This window comes from Mya arenaria, chromosome 11 (assembly GCF_026914265.1).
Source record: "Mya arenaria isolate MELC-2E11 chromosome 11, ASM2691426v1".
Lineage (NCBI taxonomy): Eukaryota > Metazoa > Mollusca > Bivalvia > Myida > Myidae > Mya > Mya arenaria.
The window spans coordinates 12,695,484-12,716,917 of NC_069132.1; the positions used below are offsets into that span (position 1 = coordinate 12,695,484).

A 21,434-nucleotide genomic window follows, 5' to 3' on the forward strand; every position below is an offset into this window, starting at 1 on the left:
TAACTAACTACATGTATAACCCTCACACAGCGATACATCGGCAAAGTGTTGATTTCATTCTAACGCCATAAATCCCTCTCTTCCCAATATGCGATCATGGATTTGTCCGGTTGTGTCGACCGCTTGGACGCTCCTCGTTCCAAGTCAAAGGCACCGACAGCCAACTTCACTTACTCTGCCTCTCGTCTGAACAGCTACTCAAGGCGTACAACCCAATCCAGCTGCCTTCTGAGTTAATGAAGTGATGCCTACCTAAATATAGTTCAAAATATTTGCAAATGTGTCGTTACAAATTTGTTAATGGATTTTTATTTATTCAACAAAAAATGTATGTTACATTACAAAACGTCATGATATAATATAACGCCATTATCGCTGGATGTGAAAGGGATAAATTATTAAAATACTCATAATACTACGAAACATTTAAAAAAGGATATATTTCTATGTTCTTTCTTCTTCCTAAAATCCAATTTGCATATGATACCGTACAATAAGACACTAATCTTCGTTCATTGTAACACTATGTTTGTTAGTAATCCGCCACGAAGCCTTCGGTGGATGATGTCCCCAGCCTCTCCTTAATCGAACCCAGAACGCTGACGTGCTCATTCTATATTCGTCGACTCATAAGACAGAGGCATCTTCTTCCGCTGGTCCGCCTTCTCAGCCTGAATGCATGGATAGAGCTGCCCGCTGTGTCTGAAAGGCTCCCCAACGATCTAAAACAACGCTACATACTAGTACATCAGGGCCCTTTTACAATCTACAAGGTAAAGGCCTAACATACACTCACCGACGAACACAGCGACAAAATATAACAGTTATGCATTACATATAGATTAAAATATCTTTATCAATAAATGTTACGGTAACCACGTGTGTGTGTGTGTTGGGGGGGGGGGGGGGGGGGGGGGGGGCGAGTAATCCCGTTTTCGGTTACTCAACCTCACACATGGATCGATCGATTGGTGCTTATTCAGGTATACAAAACACAATTACAATTTCAATAAAAATACAGGAGGTTGAAAATATATAACTTATACATATGATAAAATAACATATTGGTTGTGATCAAAAAATAATATCACAGACTGAGTACGAAAGGAAGAGACTTAATAGTAATTGTACAACCTTATTAAACGACAACAGACTATGCATTGTTTACTTATAATATCATTGTCCGTAAAAATGAGGCAGACGTATTTGATTTGTAAAGGCCTAGATGCTAAAAAGGTATTTGGGAACATTTGATTAAGATTAAAATGAGACTTATTTCCAATGGAGTCCTGAAGATTTATATAAAAAAAGTTGACTTTATTTAACTGAAATGATGAGTTCAATGTTAACAGTATACAATTTAGCATTACAGGATAAGCAGATGAAACTGGAAGAGAAAAACAAACAGGCAAACACATTATACAATAACATACAAAACAGAAATTGAAAGACTACTATCATTAAATTTTATGAACAAAAAAAACCCAAAACGAAAGCAAAAAAGTGTGAAGTCATATTCATCCGAAATGCTAAACAACTATCAAGTACATTCCCAAAGAAGAAATTTAAGTACCAACGGCAAAAAATGGACATTTGAAGCACAATTGCTTATACATTTGTATAAATGCGTTGTTCAAAGCCACGGTGCATCGACAACTACATGAACTACATGAGTTGATATTTTATTCTAGCAGACACATGGAATATGGTTTCCATTTTAAAATGCGGATGCGGACGGTGTGTGCCGACGATGGAAGCTAACCACCTATATATATATATATATATATATATATATATATATATATATATATATATATATATATATATATATATATATATATATATATATATAACGATTTTAATATCATAGCACAATTCAAGACAATTGTCCACATTATGTTTTACCGTTTTACTCTGTGCCGATTTTGCTAAAATTTAAATATGAAAGGTGTTGTTTCATTGGATGTTCTATTTTTAATCACCCAACTGAGAAGTCTGTTTAAAATTATACCAACGCTTTGGATTACGGTCGCCATTTTGCATCGCACGAGAGACAAAGCCGGTTACAAAAAGCACGATTCATGTGCTGAATTTTGCTTTTTGGTATGTCATAACATATGAATTATACATAATATGATTACCTAACTTAAGGTAGTAAAATTTATCACATGCTTAGCTTAAAAATACTATAATATTTAATCTTTCAAATCTTTCACTAATGTATTTCCGAACATGGTGCGCGATTGTACGACTAATTTAATCTGTAGCACTGTGATGACGCGACGTTAGTTTAGTTTATACCAACGAAGGACACTTCTTAATCGCTCTGTTGTACGTGGGCACTTTCGTCTTCCAGATAATTTCACATCAATGTTGTAATCACTGAGAAATTGAAGATTTTCTATATTAAAGCGAGTTTTTGGGCTAAACACTGGCATGTTAACCTCATTTTTTCCCCATTTTCTTCTAAAAAAAATTCCTGGTTACCTTGAAGTCAATTTACCTAGAATATGAACTTGAAAAATCTACTTGGCATTTCTTTATTGCATGTTTCCATTCTAGATGTTCTGCGATAGTAAACTTTCACAGATCATCTGTTTATGAGTCTGAAATGAAATCTGGTTTGGGTAACCACAAAATAGCTGATGTTACAGTTTTTTTTTCTTCTAGACGGCTCCCAATGAAGGAAGTTTGTTCAACAAATTTTACTACAAGAAAGAGCACAAAGCAACGGCACATTGAAAAAGCTTTGTCCAATCAAGAAAGTTTTCAAAAAATTCTACCATAAGAAAGAGCAAAAAACTAAACCACTACAGCACATTGAAAACATGTTGTCCAATCAAGGAAGTTTTCAATAAATTTTACTATAAGAATGAGAAAAGAGCAAAAACTCAAGCACTGCTGCACATTGAAAAAGCGTTGTTCATCATTGCAAATGTGCAATTACCAAGTTTACTTTTGGATATACCTAATATGAAGTTTATGATACCCAATTTAATAAAAATGAGTTGGGACATTATTATAATCGTTTTTAATGCTTTCGGTGTTGATATTTTTCCTGCTCTTTACCGGCTCTTTACCGAAGAAAAAAAGTTTAAAATGGCAATGGTATCCAGTACTTGAGGCATAAGCGTATTACTCCTTGCGTGGAAGTGCTGTCATGCTACCATCTAGATAATTTGTACACAATTGTGTTAATATTAACCGCTTTTGTATTATTGAATGTGTTGTATAATAAAATTGATAACTATTTCAGTTCGACACCGAATCCCGAAGATAATTAACAGCTGAATAAGAAATCGCCATCAAACCGATAAAGCCGTCCTGCGTCAGAATATTACAGAAGTATTATTTACCGCTAAGGTGTGTTGCGTATGAAGTTGTCATTCCTATCGAGCGTTAGGGTCGCTTAAGCCAAGGGAATTTATTGCACACCTATCTGTTGTACAATATGCCGTCCCGTGTCGAATTTCGATGTGAAATGATGTTGAAACATGTCTGTAGATAGATGCATGGCAAATTATTTCAGTACAAAAGAGCTTATAAATCTGGTTTGAAGTAATGCTGCCGAAGAATATTATCACATATTTAACAATATATGATATCAGTTCGTCAGAACTTTAGGCGTCGTTGATGATTTAATTTCATTGAAACGAGTTGGACTTGGATGTAGAACTGTTTGCAAATGAATTCGGGTTTTTAATTTTTTTCAAGCATTGAATGATTGTGGCTCTTAGTCCAGCCAATATCCAGTGAATTTCAAGTGAATTGCAAGTTAAGATCAAGAATGGCGTGGTAAAAAATAACTCTTTGTCTTGTCGGAACTGAGAAATTTCAAATTGGCTGTTTGGGCAGTTCATTTTTGACCATCTACTCAGTTCTAAGTGGCCATGCATTTTTAAATGATTGACAAGCATGTTTTGCTCAGTTGAGTTGCAAACAGTAGTATTTATCTTAAACAAAAAGTCAAATCTTACAAGATGTTAGATGATTGGAATATTTGTGCGTGTGTTTATGTTGCGTTCTTTAGTTTCGTACACTTGTATGTTGCATTGAAGAAATTTAATTGATAACAACAATTACTGGTAAGCGTGAGCCATTTTCTGGGTTTAACTTGTGACACTATTGAATCAGAAGATCTTGAATGATAATTCATGTTTGTAAGCGTCTATTGTACTAGTTTCTTGAAAACGTAGTTGCGCGACACGTTTATTAACTCGTGTCTGTAAACACGGGCGTACATGAGCATATCAGATTTATAAACCAAACATCGGCAAAGTTGCGAGATAAACTGCTTACAAAAGATTTAGATAACTAGGAAGAGTAGAAGTGAGCGAATAATGAAGGAATTCATTAGCCATTCTAAGAAATGGCTTACCCATTTATTTATTTTTGTTGACAAAGTTAATACTATTTTTCAGTAACCAGGCATAATGCCTATCAAAATATTTGTTGGGAACTTGTCATCCGACACAACCACAGAGGATGTCCAGCCTTTGTTTGAAGCCTATGGGCAGGTGACTGAGTGTGATGTCCTCCGCAATTTTGGCTTTGTGGTAGGTACCTTTACTATTTTCATTCAATGCAAAACAAAATGGCATAAATTATATATATTGTAGGTAGATTTTCTGTCTTATACCATTGATAAATTAACCAGGGTTTCCGCCAGGCCTTTATGGCTTGTCGGGCCCGACGTGCCTTCCGCTGGCAAGGCTTATTACCGACACGCGTTAATTATGCAGACATGCTTTAATCAGCGCAGTGACAATCCTTATCAAAACAATCATCAGTTTTGACAAAACATAGTTTTGCAACGGTTGCATCGGTTGACTGACAGCCAGAAGGCGTGTCCGGAATATTACGGGATTTTTATCAGCCATTCAGGATCGACAACGTCATGAAGGCGTGTCGGTGAGGACTGACGGTACAATTAACCAAACTCGTCCTATTCTTTATCAAAATGGGAATGTGTGAAAAACAACACTGTAGTAATTGCGACCTTCATCCCTATAATCACCTATGAATGCAAAGTAATCGATCAATAAGTGTTAATTGATTTCGGGAACACAAATTATGTGTCGTTTTATTTGGTTTATTGATCCCGAGTCCGTTTGTTAGTTGTCCTTTTGTTTACCAATTATTAAATTGTAATTGCAGGGGTGTAGAAATTAATTCAAGTAGCAGGGAATATCCTAAAAGTAGGCGGGGGTCTGGGTGTCCTCCCCCAGTTAGGGTCAAGGGGGCAACGCCCCTTGTGGGATGAATTTAAGCCTTTTTAACCAAACATTCTAGTCTTCTGGTGCATGTTTATTTTGTAACAGGGAACCTTAACATAAATGTACTATAATATGATACTGAAATTGAGTACTATCCCCCCACCACCCACCAGTGAGGGCTAACTAATTAACCAAACTACTGTCAAATTCAGATTCAGGATAATATTATAACATTCCAGACCACATGCCTTGACATTTGCTAGCTATTCCCTCGTAATAATATATGTAATTTCTTCTCTACCAATTATATACTTTCAGCCACTGAATCACTATTAACCTCTGTAAATTAAACATCTAACTTCATTTTCTGTGGTTCTAGATATTTCACCTGCAGCTAACTTATCCATTTTAATAACCAGAAGAAATATCTGGACACTTTGTGACATTTAAAGCGTACTAAATTTCACCCAACGTACATGTAAAATTCATCAAAATAATGGATTATTTTTAGCAATGACATCACCGCAAGCTTGTTCATTTTGTTCAGTGTTCACACCTGGTTAACAGGCGTAAATAAAATTTACTGTTGCGTAAATGGTAATAGGACTAACAGAAGGCCAGACACGCTCATGTTGCATACTTACTACGCTTTTTTGTGTCTGGAAAAAAATATTTATTTCAACCTCCATTGCTTCGCAAATCATTAATTTCAAAACATCCGCAGAGGGGGATGCGACTAATAAGGTCATGTATCTAGCTAATGTTATTGTTTTGGGAACACTGGGAAACCCAAACCTAATTCTTGAAAAACATCCCAGAGGGGGATGTGACTAATGACGTCACGTTTCGAGCTAATGCTGTATTGTAGTCTGAACGCGCGGAAAGCAAAATAAACAATACCAACAATCAAGGTTTTAAACGGATGTAAACAGAAGAGACATGACAAAAAATAACAGATTTTATTTTTGTTGATGCGGGGAAATTAGCCGGTTGGAGATGCTAAAGTAACCGGGTTATTTTACCGGCTCCCGGCCCATTTCTACACCCCTGAATTGAGAATCATGTTAAGATATCTGTGGTAACAAGGGTTATGCTTTGTCGTTGTATGTAATTGAGTCGCGTTCCCGTCTTCAGTTTTGTGTAAAGTTATATTTTGTGTTGTTTTATTATTAAACTTTGATTATTTTATCGTTCTTTTAATTTATTTAGAAAAACGATAAATAAATCTGAAAATACACATTACATTCCCTTTTAGTTATTATTTAGCCAACCCGGCTTTAAAATAAATAGCTGTTGCAGCTTTAAATACACCCACGAGCAGTCGCTTTGTTCCGGGCTCTTTGGTGTTCCAGCATGCAGACAGCGTGTTTTACACATAAATAATACCCGCACTAAACGAAACATAGTTGATATTTTATTGTCGGAATACTTGAGAAATACCAATAATAAATGAAGAGAAACAATTAAACCTTTTCGCAAATATTTTTAATGTAAATCGGACTTGAGTTTGTAATTCTAAATCATAGGAACAAAACTGTAAACTTGTTTAAAATGCAGGAATTTGCACCATTTTGATTACGAAAATAAAAAAAAATCGACGTCGGGAGGGGACACATCCCAAACCCTCCCCTCCCGACATGCCTTATGAATTTCCTGGCTGAACCCTGAATTAACTGTTAAATTGTGATTTCGTTTTGGTATTATTATTGTTTAATTTATTGGAGAAAAAACAGATATTCTGCCTAATGTTTTAAATGTGTATTGTTTTTTCAGCATATGGCGAGAGAGGATGAGGCTGAGGCTGCCATCAGTGAATTGTCAGGGTCTCTTATCAAAGGACAGCGTATCAATGTTGAGGTAAGCATCAATAAAATTTTGAAGTTTATAAACTGAACAACAGTATTATTCTAATTATGATTTTTATTGCAAGGAAATTAATCATCAATCTTAGATGTGTTGACTTAAGTATTTGAATGGAATTTCTTAGTATTACAATGGTCATAATGAATAAAAAAAAACCTAAGAATTAGATGTCTCAGACAGTCTGTATGCTTTGTATTTGCATTTTTTTTTTTTTAATGAATTTTGAAAAATGAAAATTTACAAATTTCATTATTTTATATCTCTCAGAAATCAACAGGAGCATCCAGAGGTGGTCGTGGTGGTGGGAAAATGATGGGGTAGGTTTTGCTTGCAGTATACTGAGATACTGGATGATTGAATGCTAGTTATCCCAATCTAAAGGTTTGGCAGAAGGTTATAGATTTCACGATGCCCGACTGTCTGTCTTTCCACTCGATTAATATTTATAATGATAATCAACTTTTTTTAAAAACACCATGCATTGTGGAATTTTGCTTATATTGGTGTCTGATATATTTGATTATCTAACTATGGAGCCTTTCTCGGATGTGCTTGTAGAACAGTATTGTTATTTATACTGATTGGTTTTGTTATTTGAAGTCTTATAGCCTGATTAAAATCTTTACACACCAACAGAGGAGGCAGTCGAGGGGGTTTTAGAGGTCGAGGAGCGCCAGCACCCCGAGGTAGAGGTGGCCCAGGAGGACGGGGAGCTCCTTATGGACGTGGAGCCCCTGCCCCAGAGAGAGATCCCTATGACCCGTACCCCCCACCCAGGGCACATCCCTATAGCAGGGATCCGTATGCTGCTTATGATGACTACTACGCAAGGAGACCTGCACCAGCACGTGATCCCTATGATAGGCCTCCATATGATCGGGCGGAAAGGCTGCCCCCTCCGAGGGACCCCTATGATAGATACCCACCTTCAAGGTATCCTCCCCCACGGGATCCCTACGACAGATACCCACCCCCTCCAAGAGCATCAGCTGACCCTTACGAAAGACCTCCACCAGATTACTATCAAAGGTACAGGTAGGTGTGTTCTGTGCTGCTATTTGCATGTATGGCAATGTTATTATTTTTGACGTTTTATACATAAAAGCAAATAACTACAAACAGAAGTTTACAGTCTCAAAATCTGAAGTATAGTGCAAATTTCAATTTTAATGTTAATTTAATAAATCAAGGATAAGATATAAGATATCAGTTTATTTATTTACAAAGTGTAAGCTTTTGTTTTAAGTATTTATTTAACATGTTGCTAGTTATACCCCCACAAACGAAGTTTGAGGGGGTATAACGGAGTGAGCTTGTCGGTCGGTCGGTCGGTCTGTCGGTTTTCATGGTTTCCGGACGATAACTCATGAAAGGCTAGACAGATTTGAAAAATGTTTGGTACACAGGTGTAACATCAGAAGATACAGGTCAAGTTCGATATTGGGGCTGGTGGGGTCAAGGTCACTGTTACTAAAAATAGAAAAACGGTTTCCGGACGATAACTCATGAAAGGCTTGACAGATTTGAACATTTTTTGGTACACAGGTGTAACATCAGAAGATTCAGGTCAAGTTCGATATTGGGGCTGGTGGGGCCAAGGTCAAGGTCACTGTTACTAAAAATAGAAAAAAGGTTTCCAGACGATAACTCATGAAAGGCTTGACCGATTTGAAAAATTTTTGGTACACAGGTGTAACATCAGAAGATACAGGTCAAATTCGATATTGGGGCTGGTGGGGCCAAGGTCAAGGTCACTGTTACTAAAAATAGAAAAACGGTTTCCGGACGATAACTCATGAAAGGCTTGACAGATTTGAACATTTTTTGGTACACAGGTGTAACATCAGAAGATACAGGTCAAATTCGATATTGGGGCTGGTGGGGCCAAGGTCAAGGTCAATGTTACTAAAAATAGAAAAATGGTTTCTGCTTCATAACATTTATTGGGCATGAGATATTGTGATGAAACTTGCTGTATAGGCAGCCTCTGTGAAGACAATGCTTGTGATTGAAAATGGGGCCAGTGGAGTAAAGGTTTTTGTGCACTGTTACGAAAATAGAAAACGGTTTCCGGACAAACAATACATGCATGATAAAAGAAGATGCAGTGTGCAGTAACCTTGGAGTTATGGCCTCTTTTCAAAGGAATGGTTTGCCATTCCTGTGTCCAGGCGGCATTTGGGGGTATTCGTCACTCCTGTGACAGCTCTAGTTTTCGTTTAGTTTCAATTTACTGTTGACAAGTTTGTTAGTTATAATACATTTACTCAGTTTCTCCAGTTAAGGTATGTTAAAGTCTCACTCTGCAAGGTCACATAACACAGAAGATAGGGGAATGTATATTAGATGTGTATATTAGTTCCTTATTTGTCTGTTTTCAGAGCATATGATGGCTACGATGATCCCCCAAGGTAAGGATGATATGTTGTGTAGGGATTGATATACTCTTAATATGTTCAATTAAATTTAGTCATTACGTAAAATAATAAAATGAAAATCATTTGAACAAGCCAGAATAATGGGTTAGAATTAAATTATGATCTCAACGACTGTGAAGAAAGTTAAATAATTACATTATACCAAAGCAAAACCTTTTGTCGGGGCAATGTTGACTGAAAGTATGGTCTTGTGATGTGGGAGAATCTAGAGAAAAAAACCTTTTTCTGCTTGGTGACCACCAACAAAACTTGATGCTCTCGCATATATTTATATTTGTTGTATAGTTATACGAGCAGGAATAACCATACTTGGCATATTCTAGTTTTAATCATCCCCTCTATATTGCTTCTAACTTGCTGTATATTGCTGTGTTCTCAAAAGGAAGAACGTGTATTCTCACCATCTACCCAGATATGCGTTTGTATGAAATAGCTGCAACTTGAAATTATATCCATCCAAAATGATAATATTAACCAAAAATGAAACTTTTTTTATTTTTTTTGAAATTTGCATCAAGTTATGCTCATTTTCAAACATCTGATCTTTTTCACATTTTTTAGCTCAGCTGTTGTTTTTTTATAAGTTAAGTTATAGTCAAAATTAACCTTGGTGTTGCCTATTTTGTTTAAAAAACTTTAAACCTTGGCCATAATTCCGAAATAATCCAATATATTTAACTTGGAAATGAAACTTGGAACACGTTGCCAGAGAAAATCGGCATATTGGTAGTCATGCAAAAACTTGTGTGAGAAAATAAAGATAAACTTTATACAATATGTAACGAGGCCAATCTCTTTGGTTTGAATAATTGTTTAAAAAAATCCTGCATAACTTCAATAAAAAAATCATTATGGGCATTACGTAATAATCAGTCAAGATGTTCACATGAAACTTTGTATAAATATTCCCAGAGAGAATGTGCACATGTTAGTGTCAAGTTTGATATGTCCATAATTAAAAATAACAAGAACTGGTAATTGCCCAATGGCGTCCTGCAATATCTTTTTACATTGAAGGAGAGCTGGAGAGGCCTTGCCCCCACCCCAAGCAGCAGCACGTCCTCCATCAAATGGGTATGGCGAGCGACCCCTGCCCCGTGAGCCAGCTGCTGGAAGTGAGGCCTTTAGCAGCTCTTACTCAAGCTACTACGATAGATTCTACAAGCCTGGAGGCAGCCAGTCCAATGGTGCCCCTGCCCCTCAAAGGGCACAAGCTCCCCAGGGCCTCGGGCGAGGAGCCCCAGGGGGCAGAGGGGCACCTCCAGGAAGGAACGACCAGCAGTCAGCACTCCAGACTGGACCAATTTACTTCTAAGTTAGGTTATGCTTAGGGTTCGGAATCTGTACCTGACAGGATCTGCTTTAGTTGAAAGATCGAGCTTGCCAAAAATGAATTGTACTTCTCCATCAATATATGTTGTGGTAAAAAGTTTTGAACATGTTAAAAGCATATTTCAAACTCTTAAGTGCAATGTAATTAGTTGGCAGCTGAACAGAGTTATTTTTAAGAAATTTGCATGGCCAAATTCTATGGCAAACCCCGTGTTCACGTAAAACTGACTAGATGCTGTTGTCAAACATTCATTTTGTTCATGTTACTGTATTGTTGTTGAGTAAAGGAAAAATAGGTTTTAACCATGATTACAGTTTATGTAATGATTGTATTTTACTAGTACCTAATAAATCTTTAAATGGTACAGTATTTTCTGCCATAGTTTAGGAACAAATTTCAGTTATTATTTTCATGTACCATTTTGTATATACTCATTTTTGTTGTACTGAATCATGTTTTGTCACAATAAATATTTGTAATACTAATAATGGTTATGTTCATGTGCTATGTTCCTCAATGATAGAAGAATACCAACCACAAATAACTTCTCAATTTTACTAAAAAATGAAATTGAGATATTACATTAAGCTGGTCTGCCGTTAAGGAAACGGGATTTAAGAATAACAATAAAAAATAATGTCCAACATCAGACTACATGGTTATATTATCAAATGTTAACAAATAATACAAACATTCGACCCGAGACAAGTACTTACTATATACAACACTTCGATGAAAAGAAACGGAATGCTTGCTAATAGGTAACATAGCGGTGAAGGAAGACTTCCTATTGTAGCTTGTACGATATTGCTATCAAAAGGATTCTTTGGCATGAGTGTTGGTTTAAGGGAAAAAAAAGAACTAGATCTGAAATATTTTTCATCCCATCAGTGTACTGATATCCAATAAACCTAAAATAAATAAATCCAAATATATTTGAATGACTCAAATACACAAGCAAGAACAGTTGCCATGCGACGAAACCAGGTTTTCAAGGGCCAGATGTACTACTGGCCACATATATACATGTATTCAAGAATATATTGATTGATTTTTCAAAAAATGTATTTCATTGTATAGGAATACAATTTAATTAGTTTATTACAGTGTTGCAAGAGTGTAACAGTTTGTTTTTTTCAAAAGTTGACTCGAGCTATGACTTAGAACGTCAGTGAGAACAACAATAACCCAGAAGTTGATTTAGCTGCTGACAATTTTACAGTTAACACATCCCTTCATTCTTGTCTAACGGTCCGACAAATCTGTCCATGCAAATGTATCTGATTGTTCTCTACCCAGGCTTACTGTCGAGTTCATTTTTTATCCTGGAAAAGCAAAATGGTCCTCATATTGCAATTTTGATTAGTAAGTCTTCAGGGGAAGGTAAAACTTGTCCCAGTCTGTTACTATAAAAATAATGGGATTCTGATGTAAAAATGGCCATCAACCGATGGCCCCGCTGTAAATTAGTGGACTTTAAACAACCAAAACGTGGTCCCAAAGTGATAGCCCACGGAAATATTTAGTTTAGTAACACAAAGAAAAACACAGGGACACGCTCAATAGTCGAAAATTCAAAAATAAACCCTGCTAGGGCGCAAACGACAATGAACCATAGACATAAACATTAACATCACATACACAAACATTAACATCACAAATACACAAACACCAAAAACAAACCTACACCACATACATAAATACGACACCACAAACAAACCATACCCTCATCAAAATTGTTTTACCGTTATATGATGGGATTACCGCCTTGAAAATGTCAGTAAAGCAAGAGTTCACTGGAATAGAGTCTACTCGGGGCTTAATCTAGTTAACATGGCCATAACCTCACACTTGCCCCATCATTTATCTAAAATACTTAATAAAAAATATATAAGCCTGATCATCAGTGCCAAATATTACTTAATCTTTTTACATTTCTGCTTTTAAAGAAACATTTGATTTTTATCTATTTAGACAGACCAAGGAGCTTTTATGGAACAATATAGTTTAATGGAGATATTAAATGACATATCCGTAGAAACACAAAGCAACCAAACAGCAACCAAAATATTTTTTTACGAACGACAGTCTGTTAAAAATATTTTTTTAAGTTCGGTTCTCAATAATAATGTTTCAAGAATTCAAACTGTACCACTCTTGATTGGAATTGTTATATTGCAATTTAAGGCGAAACATGATTTGTGCCTAGCCGGCAGTATCAGTCAGAGATGGTGGAAACATGTGCTGTGCCTAGCTTACAGTATCAGTCAGAGATGGTTGAAACATGTTTTCTGACTAGCTGGCAGTATCAGTCAGAGATGGTTGAAACGTGTTTCATGCCTAGTTGTCAGTATCAGTCAGAGATGGTGGAAACATGTTTTGTGCTTACCTGGCATTATCAGTCAGAGATGGTGGAAACATGTTTTCTGCCTCGTTGCTAGTATCAGTCAGAGATGGTGAGACGTGGTTAGTGCCTAGTTGGAGGTATCAGTCAGAGATGGTGAAACATGTTTTGTGCATAGCTTGAGGTATCAGTCAGAGATGGTGGAAACGTGTTTTGTGCATAGCTGGCATTATGTGTCAGAGATGATGGAAACATGTTTTGTGCCTTACTGGCAGAATCAGTCAGAGATGGTGAAAAGTGTTTTGTGCCTAGTTGGAGATATCAGTCAGAGTTGGTGAAACGTGTTTTGTGCCTAGTTGGAGGTATCAGTCAGAGATGGTGAAACGTGTTTTGTGCCTAGTTGGAGGTATCAGTCAGAGATGGTGAAACGTGTTTTGTGCCTAGTTGGAGGTATCAGTCAGAGATGGTGAAACGTGCTTTGTGCCTAGTTGGAGGTATCAGTCAGAGATGGTGAAACGTGTTTTGTGCTTAGTTGGAGGTATCAGTCAGAGATGGTGGAAACGTGTTTTGTGCATAGCTGGCATTATGTGCCAGAGATGGTGGAAACATGTTTTGTGCCTAACTGGCAGAATCAGTCAGAGATGGTGAAAAGTGTTTTGTGCCTAACTGGCAATATCAGTCAGAGATGGTGGAAACGTGTTTTGTGCCTAGTTGTCATTATCAGTCAGAGATGGTGAAACGTGTTTTGTGCCTAGTTGTCAGTATTAGTCAGAGATGGCTGAAACGTGTTTTATGCCTAGCTGGCAGTATCAGTCAGAGATGGTTTTAACATGTTTTGTGCCTAGATGGTATTATCAGTCAGAGATGGTGGAAACATGTTTTGTGCCTAGCCGGCAGTATCAGTCAGAGATGATGGGAACATGTTTTGTGCCTAGCTGGTAGTATCAGTCAGCGATGGTGGAAACATGTTTTGTGCCTAGTTGTCAGTATCGGTCAGAGATGGTGGAAACATGTTTTGTGCGTAGCTGGCAGTATTAGTCAGCGATGGTGGAAACATGTTTTGTGCCTAGTTGTCAGTATCAGTCAGAGATGGTGAAAAGTGTTTAGTGCCTAGTTGTCAGTATCGGTCAGAGATGGTGGAAACGTGTTTTGTGCGTAGCTGGTGTATGAGTCAGAGATGGTTTAAACATGTTTTGTGCCTAGCTGGTATTATCAGTCAGAGATGGTGGGAACATGTTTTGTGCCTAACTGGCAGTATCAGTCAGCGATGATGGAAACATGTTTTGTCCCTAACTGACAGTATCAGTCAGAGATGGTGGAAACATGTTTTGTGCTTACCTGGCATTATCAGTCAGCGATGGTGGAAACATGTTTTGTGCCTAGTTGTCAGTATCAGTCAGAGATGGTGAAAAGTGTTTTGTGCCTAGTTGTCAGTATCGGTCAGAGATGGTGGAAACGTGTTTTGTGCGTAGCTGGTAGTATTAGTCAGCGATGGTGGAAACATGTTTTGTGCCTAGTTGTCAGTATCAGTCAGAGATGGTGAAAAGTGTTTTGTGCCTATATCTGGCATTATCAGTCAGAGATCGTGGAAACATGTTTTGTGCCTAGCTGGCATTATCAGTCAGAGATGTTGGAAACATGTTTTGTGCTTAGCTGACAGTATAAGAGATGGTGGAAACATGTTTTTGGATTTAATTATATATTTTTAAAAACGGTCACCAAGACTGTTTTTACCTCTTGCCAAATAAACCAGATTTTTGTTCTGTTTTATTGAACAAACATGCATTTGCATTAAATAGCTTTGATGCGTTAACTGTCTTTAAAACATATTGAAAGGTTTTCGGAATAAATATACTAGTATACCATTTTTTATCCCATTTATATCATGTAAATTCCTAACAAGCATTTCGATCACTGCCTCCTATGTTTGTTTCAGTGGTTGTAATGGAGTGTTTCTTTTATATCGACGCCTGGTTGATCTTTGTCCTTAAATGTTATCTTGATTGCTATGAACTTCTTTTAATTTGATAGCTGAACTACTATATTTACTTAAACCCATTACTCTGACCGTACTATCTAGTCATTAAGAGCATATTGACGGCGGAAACTATGTTGAGTTCATGTTTCTGTCGTTAATATCTTTTGCGTCATACGGACTTTGGGATTTCAATTTACTGTCATTATTTTTTTCCGTGCGCTCCGGTATAAAAAATACAAACTTTTATATTTATTTTATTTAGTTTGCGACTGAGCGTGTGTCTGCAGTTGTATTATTATTAGTTGATAATTTAGAGGTGCACTTCCATCACATGTACACAGTTACACCTCTATATCAAGACCATATGTTATGTTCAGGTGCATTTATATATCTGGTCCCGCACACCCATCTCAATGTACAGGCGTACCTCTTATTTAGACCAGGATTTCTATCTTATGTAGAGGTGCACCTCTATATTTAGATCAGGATTTTTATCTTATGTAGAGGTGCACCTCTATATTTAGACCAGGATTTCTATGTTATGTAGAGGTGCACCTCTATATTTAGACCAGGATATCTATCTAATGTAGAGGTGCACCTCTATATTTAGACCAGGACATCTATCTAATGTAGAGGTGCACCTCTATATTTAGACTAGGACATATATCTAATGTAGAGGTGCACCTCTATATTTAGACTAGGACATATATCTAATGTAGAGGTGCACCTCTATATTTAGACTAGGACATATATCTAATGTAGAGGTGCACCTCTATATTTAGACCAGGACATCTATCTAATGTAGAGGTGCACCTCTATATTTAGACCAGGACATATATCTAATGTAGAGTTGCACCTCTATATTTAGACTAGGACATATATCTAATGTTGAGGTGCACCTCTATATTTAGACTAGGACATATATCTAATGTAGAGGTGCACCTCTATATTTAGACTAGGACATATATCTAATGTAGAGGTGCACCTCTATATTTAGACCAGGATATCTATCTAATGTAGAGGTGCACCTCTATATTTAGACTAGGACATATATCTAATGTAGAGGTGCACCTTTATATTAACACCAGGACATCTATAATGTACAGGCGTACCTCTATATCTAGACCAGGATTTCTATCTTATGTAGAGGTGCAGCTCTATATTTAGACCAGGACATCTATCCAATGTAGAGGTGCAGCTCTATATTTAGACCAGGATTTCTATCTTTTGTAGAGGTGCACCTTTATATTAACACCAGGACATCTATAACTAATGTACAGGCGTACCTCTATATCTAGACCAGGATTTCTATCTTATGTAGAGGTGCAGCTCTATATTTAGACCAGGACATCTATCCAATGTAGAGGTGCAGCTCTATATTTAGACCAGGATTTCTATCTTTTGTAGAGGTGCACCTTTATATTAACACCAGGACATCTATAACTAATGTACAGGCGTACCTCTATATCTAGACCAGGATTTCTATCTTATGTAGAGGTGCAGCTCTATATTTAGACCAGGACATCTATCCAATGTAGAGGTGCAGCTCTATATTTAGACCAGGATTTCTATCCAATGTAGAGGTGCAGCTCTATATTTAGACCAGGACATCTATCCAATGTAGAGGTGCAGCTCTATATTTAGACCAGGATTTCTATCCAATGTAGAGGTGCAGCTCTATATTTAGACCAGGATATATATCTTATGTAGACGGGTGCACCTCAATATTTATACCAGGACATCTATCTTATGTAGAGGTGTACCTCTATATTTATACTTGGACATCTATCTAATGTAGAGGTGCACCTCTATATTTAGACCATGGCATCTATCTTATTACAGGTGCACCTCTATTGTTAGATCCGCACTTCCATCCAATGCAGAGGTGCACCACTTTATTTAGACCTGCACATCTATCTTATGTACAAGTGCACCTCTATATTTAGACCAGGATATCTATCTTATGTAGAGTTGCAGCTCTATATTTAGACCAGGATATATATCTATTGTAGAGGTGCAGTACTATATTTAGACAAGGATATCTATCTATTGTGGAGGTGCACCTTTATATTTAGAACAAGATATCTATCTTATGTAGAGGTGTTCCTCTATATGTATACCAGGATATGCATTTAATGTACATGTGCAGCTCTATATTAAGACCAGGATATCTAATGTACAGGTGCAGCTCTATATTAAGACAAGGATATCTATCTATTGTAGAGGTTCACTTCTATAATTAGACCAGGATATATATCTATATATTGTAGGGGTTAGCCTCTATATTAAGACTAGAATATCTATCTAAATATAGAGCTGCACCTCTATATTAAGACCAGGATATCTATCTAAATATAGAGCTGTACCTCTATGTTTAGACCAGGATATCTATCTAAATATAGAGGTGCAGCTCTATATTTAGACCAGGATATCTATCTAATGTAGAGGTGCAGCTCTTTATTTAGACCAGGACATCCATCTATTGTAAGTGTGTACCTCTATATTTAGACATGCACATTCATCTTATGTTCAGGTACACTTCTATATTTAGACATGCACATCCATCTTATGTTCAGGTACACTTCTATATTTAGACATGCACATTCATCTTATGTTCAGGTACACTTCTATATTTAGACAAGGACATATATCTATTGTACAGGTGTACCTCTACATTTAGACATGCACGTCCATCTAATGTACAGGTGTATCTCTATATTTAGACCAGGACATCCATCGTAGAGGTGCACCACTATTGTTAGACCTGCACTTCCATCCAATGCAGAGGTGCACCTCTACATTTAGACCTGCACTTCTATCTAATATACAGGTGCACCTCTATATTTAGACCAGGATATCTATTTAATGTAGAGGTGCAGCTCTATATTTATACCAGGATATCTATCTAATGTAGAGGTGCATCTCTATATTAAGACCAGGATATCTATCTAATGTAGAGGTGCACCTCTATATTTAGACCAGGACATCTATCTTATGTACAGGTGCATCTCTATATTTAGACCAGGATATGCATTTAATGTACAGGTGCACCTCTATATTCAGACCAAGATATCTATCTAATGTACAGGTGCAGCTCTTTATTCGACCTGGATTTCTATCTTATGTAGAGGTGCACCTCTATATTTAGCCCAGGATATCAATCTAATGTAGAGTTGCATGCACCTCCATATCTAGACCCGCACATCCATCTTATGCAAAGTTGCATTTTGAATTTGGCACAACTGTCGCCGGCTAAATACGCGATATATATACGTTGCTCCTAACGAGAAAACAGACCCAGTAGCATTTGTTACTGACCTAACGGAATGTATTTCTATCCTTTCACGTAAATTCACATTATAAACTTCCTGATTTTTTCCTTCAGGGATGATTGAATAAGGGTCAAGGCTGAAAAGGATTGCCTTACGACAGCATCATTAAAGAACTGGAAAAAAACTACAATACGGGACCAATTAAGCACTCATTATAGAAAGACACCGTGTGCAGAGTTTATTAATTGTTCTTGTTTTTTAGATTTCATCTGACCTGAAATAATTATCTTGTTAAGACCAGAACAACAAGTCGAGGAATACATCAAGGCGAAAATGTGTCAAGTAATTTGTTTTCACTATTTTTCATGGATCTTACACTATTATCACTGATGGATAATGAACAGAAGAACAAAACAGAACTTAATTTCATTTAAGGATTGAAATTCATTTCGGGTGCATTCATGCGATATTGAATGCCCCGCACAAAATGGCAATTCCCGCAGATATTTTATTCTTGCATACCGGACAAGCGTTTCCGGTCATGTGTCCAGTGCTCGAAAAACCCTTCTTACACCCACTTCTTATTTCTTTTATTGTATGGTTTATGAAAAGTATAAATGCCAATTCAATAAAGCACAATCAAATAATAAGTATTCAAGACTTTTAAATGAAATTGAAAATAAATCATCGTAAAAAGATACTATTTAACTCAAAAATGATTAAAAATTAATGCGCTTTATGACGTCAGTTAACAACATCGCATGCGCTTTTTGGTGAAATGTACAAAAGTGCGTTTTCTACGTCATTTTTTTCACAAATTGATAATTTTAGATATGCAAGAAAAATATCAATCATGTTTTTCCGTCCGGGTCGAAAAAACCGACCCTTGGGAACTTTGCGTTGCGGGTAACTCGGCAATCCTCGTTACCGGCTTACGCGCGTGCCCTCGGGTCTAATTTTTCTATTCGTACCGGAAGCACATGATAGATACTTACATTGCCATCTGTGAGATGACAAAAAATATTAAGGGATTTCTAGTATTCCAATCCAAGTAGCCAGTGACATAGAATACTGCGACCTAGTCTGGTGAACGGAGCTGGAAGCAAGAAACTCCAGTATGAATTGAATTGTTAACTTCAAACCATGAACAGAAGGAGTACAAAAAAAATCTCGGATAGACTTGTTGTGGATTTTTCAAGCGAAGAATGGAAATAATGTAAACTCGACTTAGTACCACAATGTTGTTTGCTTTTTTTCGACTTGGCTTACTCTCATTTTTTTTTATTTAATTTGAGAGTAAGTTTACTCATCGTCGTGAAGATTGAAATTGACAGAAATACAACTGGAGTGGAGGTAAAATTATATTGTGTTCTTAGAAAAGTAGAACCGTCGGACAGTCTTAAATTTTAATACGTTAACGCATTGTTTCAAAATACAATACATGTTTAACTTACTTAAATGTGACACACTCGTTTAATCTCATTTTAATTTGTAAATCCCTTCCCTTGCGCGAGCACACTGTGACTTTTCGAGTTCTATTAAACGCTCAAGTATTTCAAAATTCTTAAAAAAACATAAGAGCTGTCATTAAATGAAACATGTTTTTTAAAGATCAAATAAAGAAAGAAAAAACGAGATAACAGAACAGTGTTATTGTCTGCTTAATGATAAATTTGCATTGGTGTGATGAGGTCAAAAAGGGGCGAGTAGTTCGCCATTTAAAAGTTAAGCGTGTTTTTAATGATTTCGAGAAAAACTGAATTACCATAAGTGTGCAGAATACATGTACATTTAAGGATTGAAATTAACTTCGGGGGCATTCGTGCGATCTTGAATGCCCCGCTCGAAATGGAAATTTTCCTATGAACGCTTCACAGGAATTGCCATTTTAAGCGAGGCTTTCAAGGTGTCATGAATGCCCCCGAAATGAATTTCAATCCTTAAATAAATTCTTCAAAATTACGTGATATGATTTATTCATGATACTGATAAGAATATAGAAAAAGGCAAACCAGTACGCAAAATATTTGCCTAATGATCTAAAGGACTAACTTTTCTTCCATGTAATTAAGGTAATAATGAAAAGATTTTAACATGTATTCAGTAAATAGCCAAGCATCCGATACACACTCCCTGCGTAAGCTTTTGCGTTTACAATATATCTTTTTTTATTTCAGTCTCATCCATTCATTGTACATTCATGAATACAAGTACATTCAACAAACAATACATGCAAGTGCATTGCCACTCTAGTAAGAGTTATATGATACTATCAATTTTATTATACAACTAAGACACATATCAATTTATATTTTACTGATACGAGCAAAACACCATTGATAATCCCATTTTAAAAACTGCTTTAAGACAATGAAAAAAAATCCTACAGTGTAAATTAATACTAATGCACAACTAAGAAATAGTGGTAATATAAGAAATCCACATATGATCAGATCATATGTGATCGGATTAGCAAAGCCATTTTACATATGACTAAAAAAGTTACATACGCTATTTTTAAAGGGGAGATATTATCTACATAAATTCTAAAATTGTCTATGAATTAAAATAGCTAAATATCACATACATAGTGTTTTGAGATTTGCTATCAACTAAATAAAACTTTTGTTTCAATCTTTGCACCCAGAGGACCGAGAGCCCTGCCAGCATTCCGTGAAACTGATTTTGCTGTAAGATTAAAGTCTAGAAATTCATCCAGCAATAAGCACAGGTAAGTATATTTGGCAACCACTTTCAAACTGTTGTCCCCACATGTGAAATATATGAAACTCTGGAAACATAATGGGGTCTAAAATAAATGATGTTGCTTTTATCGGATTTACAACCAAACTATTATTTTTACACCAATTACTTCATATGTCTAACATACATTGCAGATCATCCTCATTCTCTGCTATGAGCTCTATGTCATCTGCATACAGCAATATACACATTTTCATTACCAATACAAATACCTTTATCTGCAGCTA

The 21,434-nt window shown here is 36.5% G+C and overlaps 1 protein-coding gene across 3 annotated transcripts; it reads left to right on the plus strand.

Moving 5' to 3' along the window:
• Window positions 1-1,988: 1,988 nt before the first annotated feature.
• On the plus strand, window positions 1,989-11,338 carry LOC128208132 (RNA-binding protein 4.1-like). Of its 3 annotated transcripts, none has more exons than XM_052911500.1 (8): window positions 1,994-2,103; window positions 3,257-3,363; window positions 4,422-4,556; window positions 6,990-7,073; window positions 7,347-7,396; window positions 7,716-8,114; window positions 9,461-9,490; window positions 10,535-11,338. In XM_052911500.1, the coding sequence occupies exons 3-8, from the start codon at window positions 4,434-4,436 to the stop codon at window positions 10,830-10,832; spliced, it is 984 nt and encodes a 327-aa protein (XP_052767460.1). In that variant the 5' UTR covers window positions 1,994-2,103; window positions 3,257-3,363; window positions 4,422-4,433; the 3' UTR covers window positions 10,833-11,338. The 3 variants fall into 3 exon arrangements, with proteins under 3 accessions (XP_052767458.1, XP_052767460.1, XP_052767461.1); XM_052911501.1 differs by having other exon boundaries at window positions 2,063-2,103; window positions 7,716-8,108; XM_052911498.1 differs by lacking the exon at window positions 3,257-3,363 and having other exon boundaries at window positions 1,989-2,103.
• The last annotated feature ends 10,096 nt before the right edge of the window (window positions 11,339-21,434 follow it).

Bases quoted from the DNA above. Each gene is read 5' to 3' on its own strand.
- LOC128208132 (XM_052911498.1), top strand. From the start codon at position 4,434: ATGCCTATCAAAATATTTGTTGGGAACTTGTCATCCGACACAACCACA. The intron at 7,397-7,715 runs GTAGGTTTTGCT...ACACACCAACAG, and splicing joins GGTGGTGGGAAAATGATGGG to AGGAGGCAGTCGAGGGGGTT. The intron at 9,491-10,534 runs GTAAGGATGATA...TTTACATTGAAG, and splicing joins GGCTACGATGATCCCCCAAG to GAGAGCTGGAGAGGCCTTGC.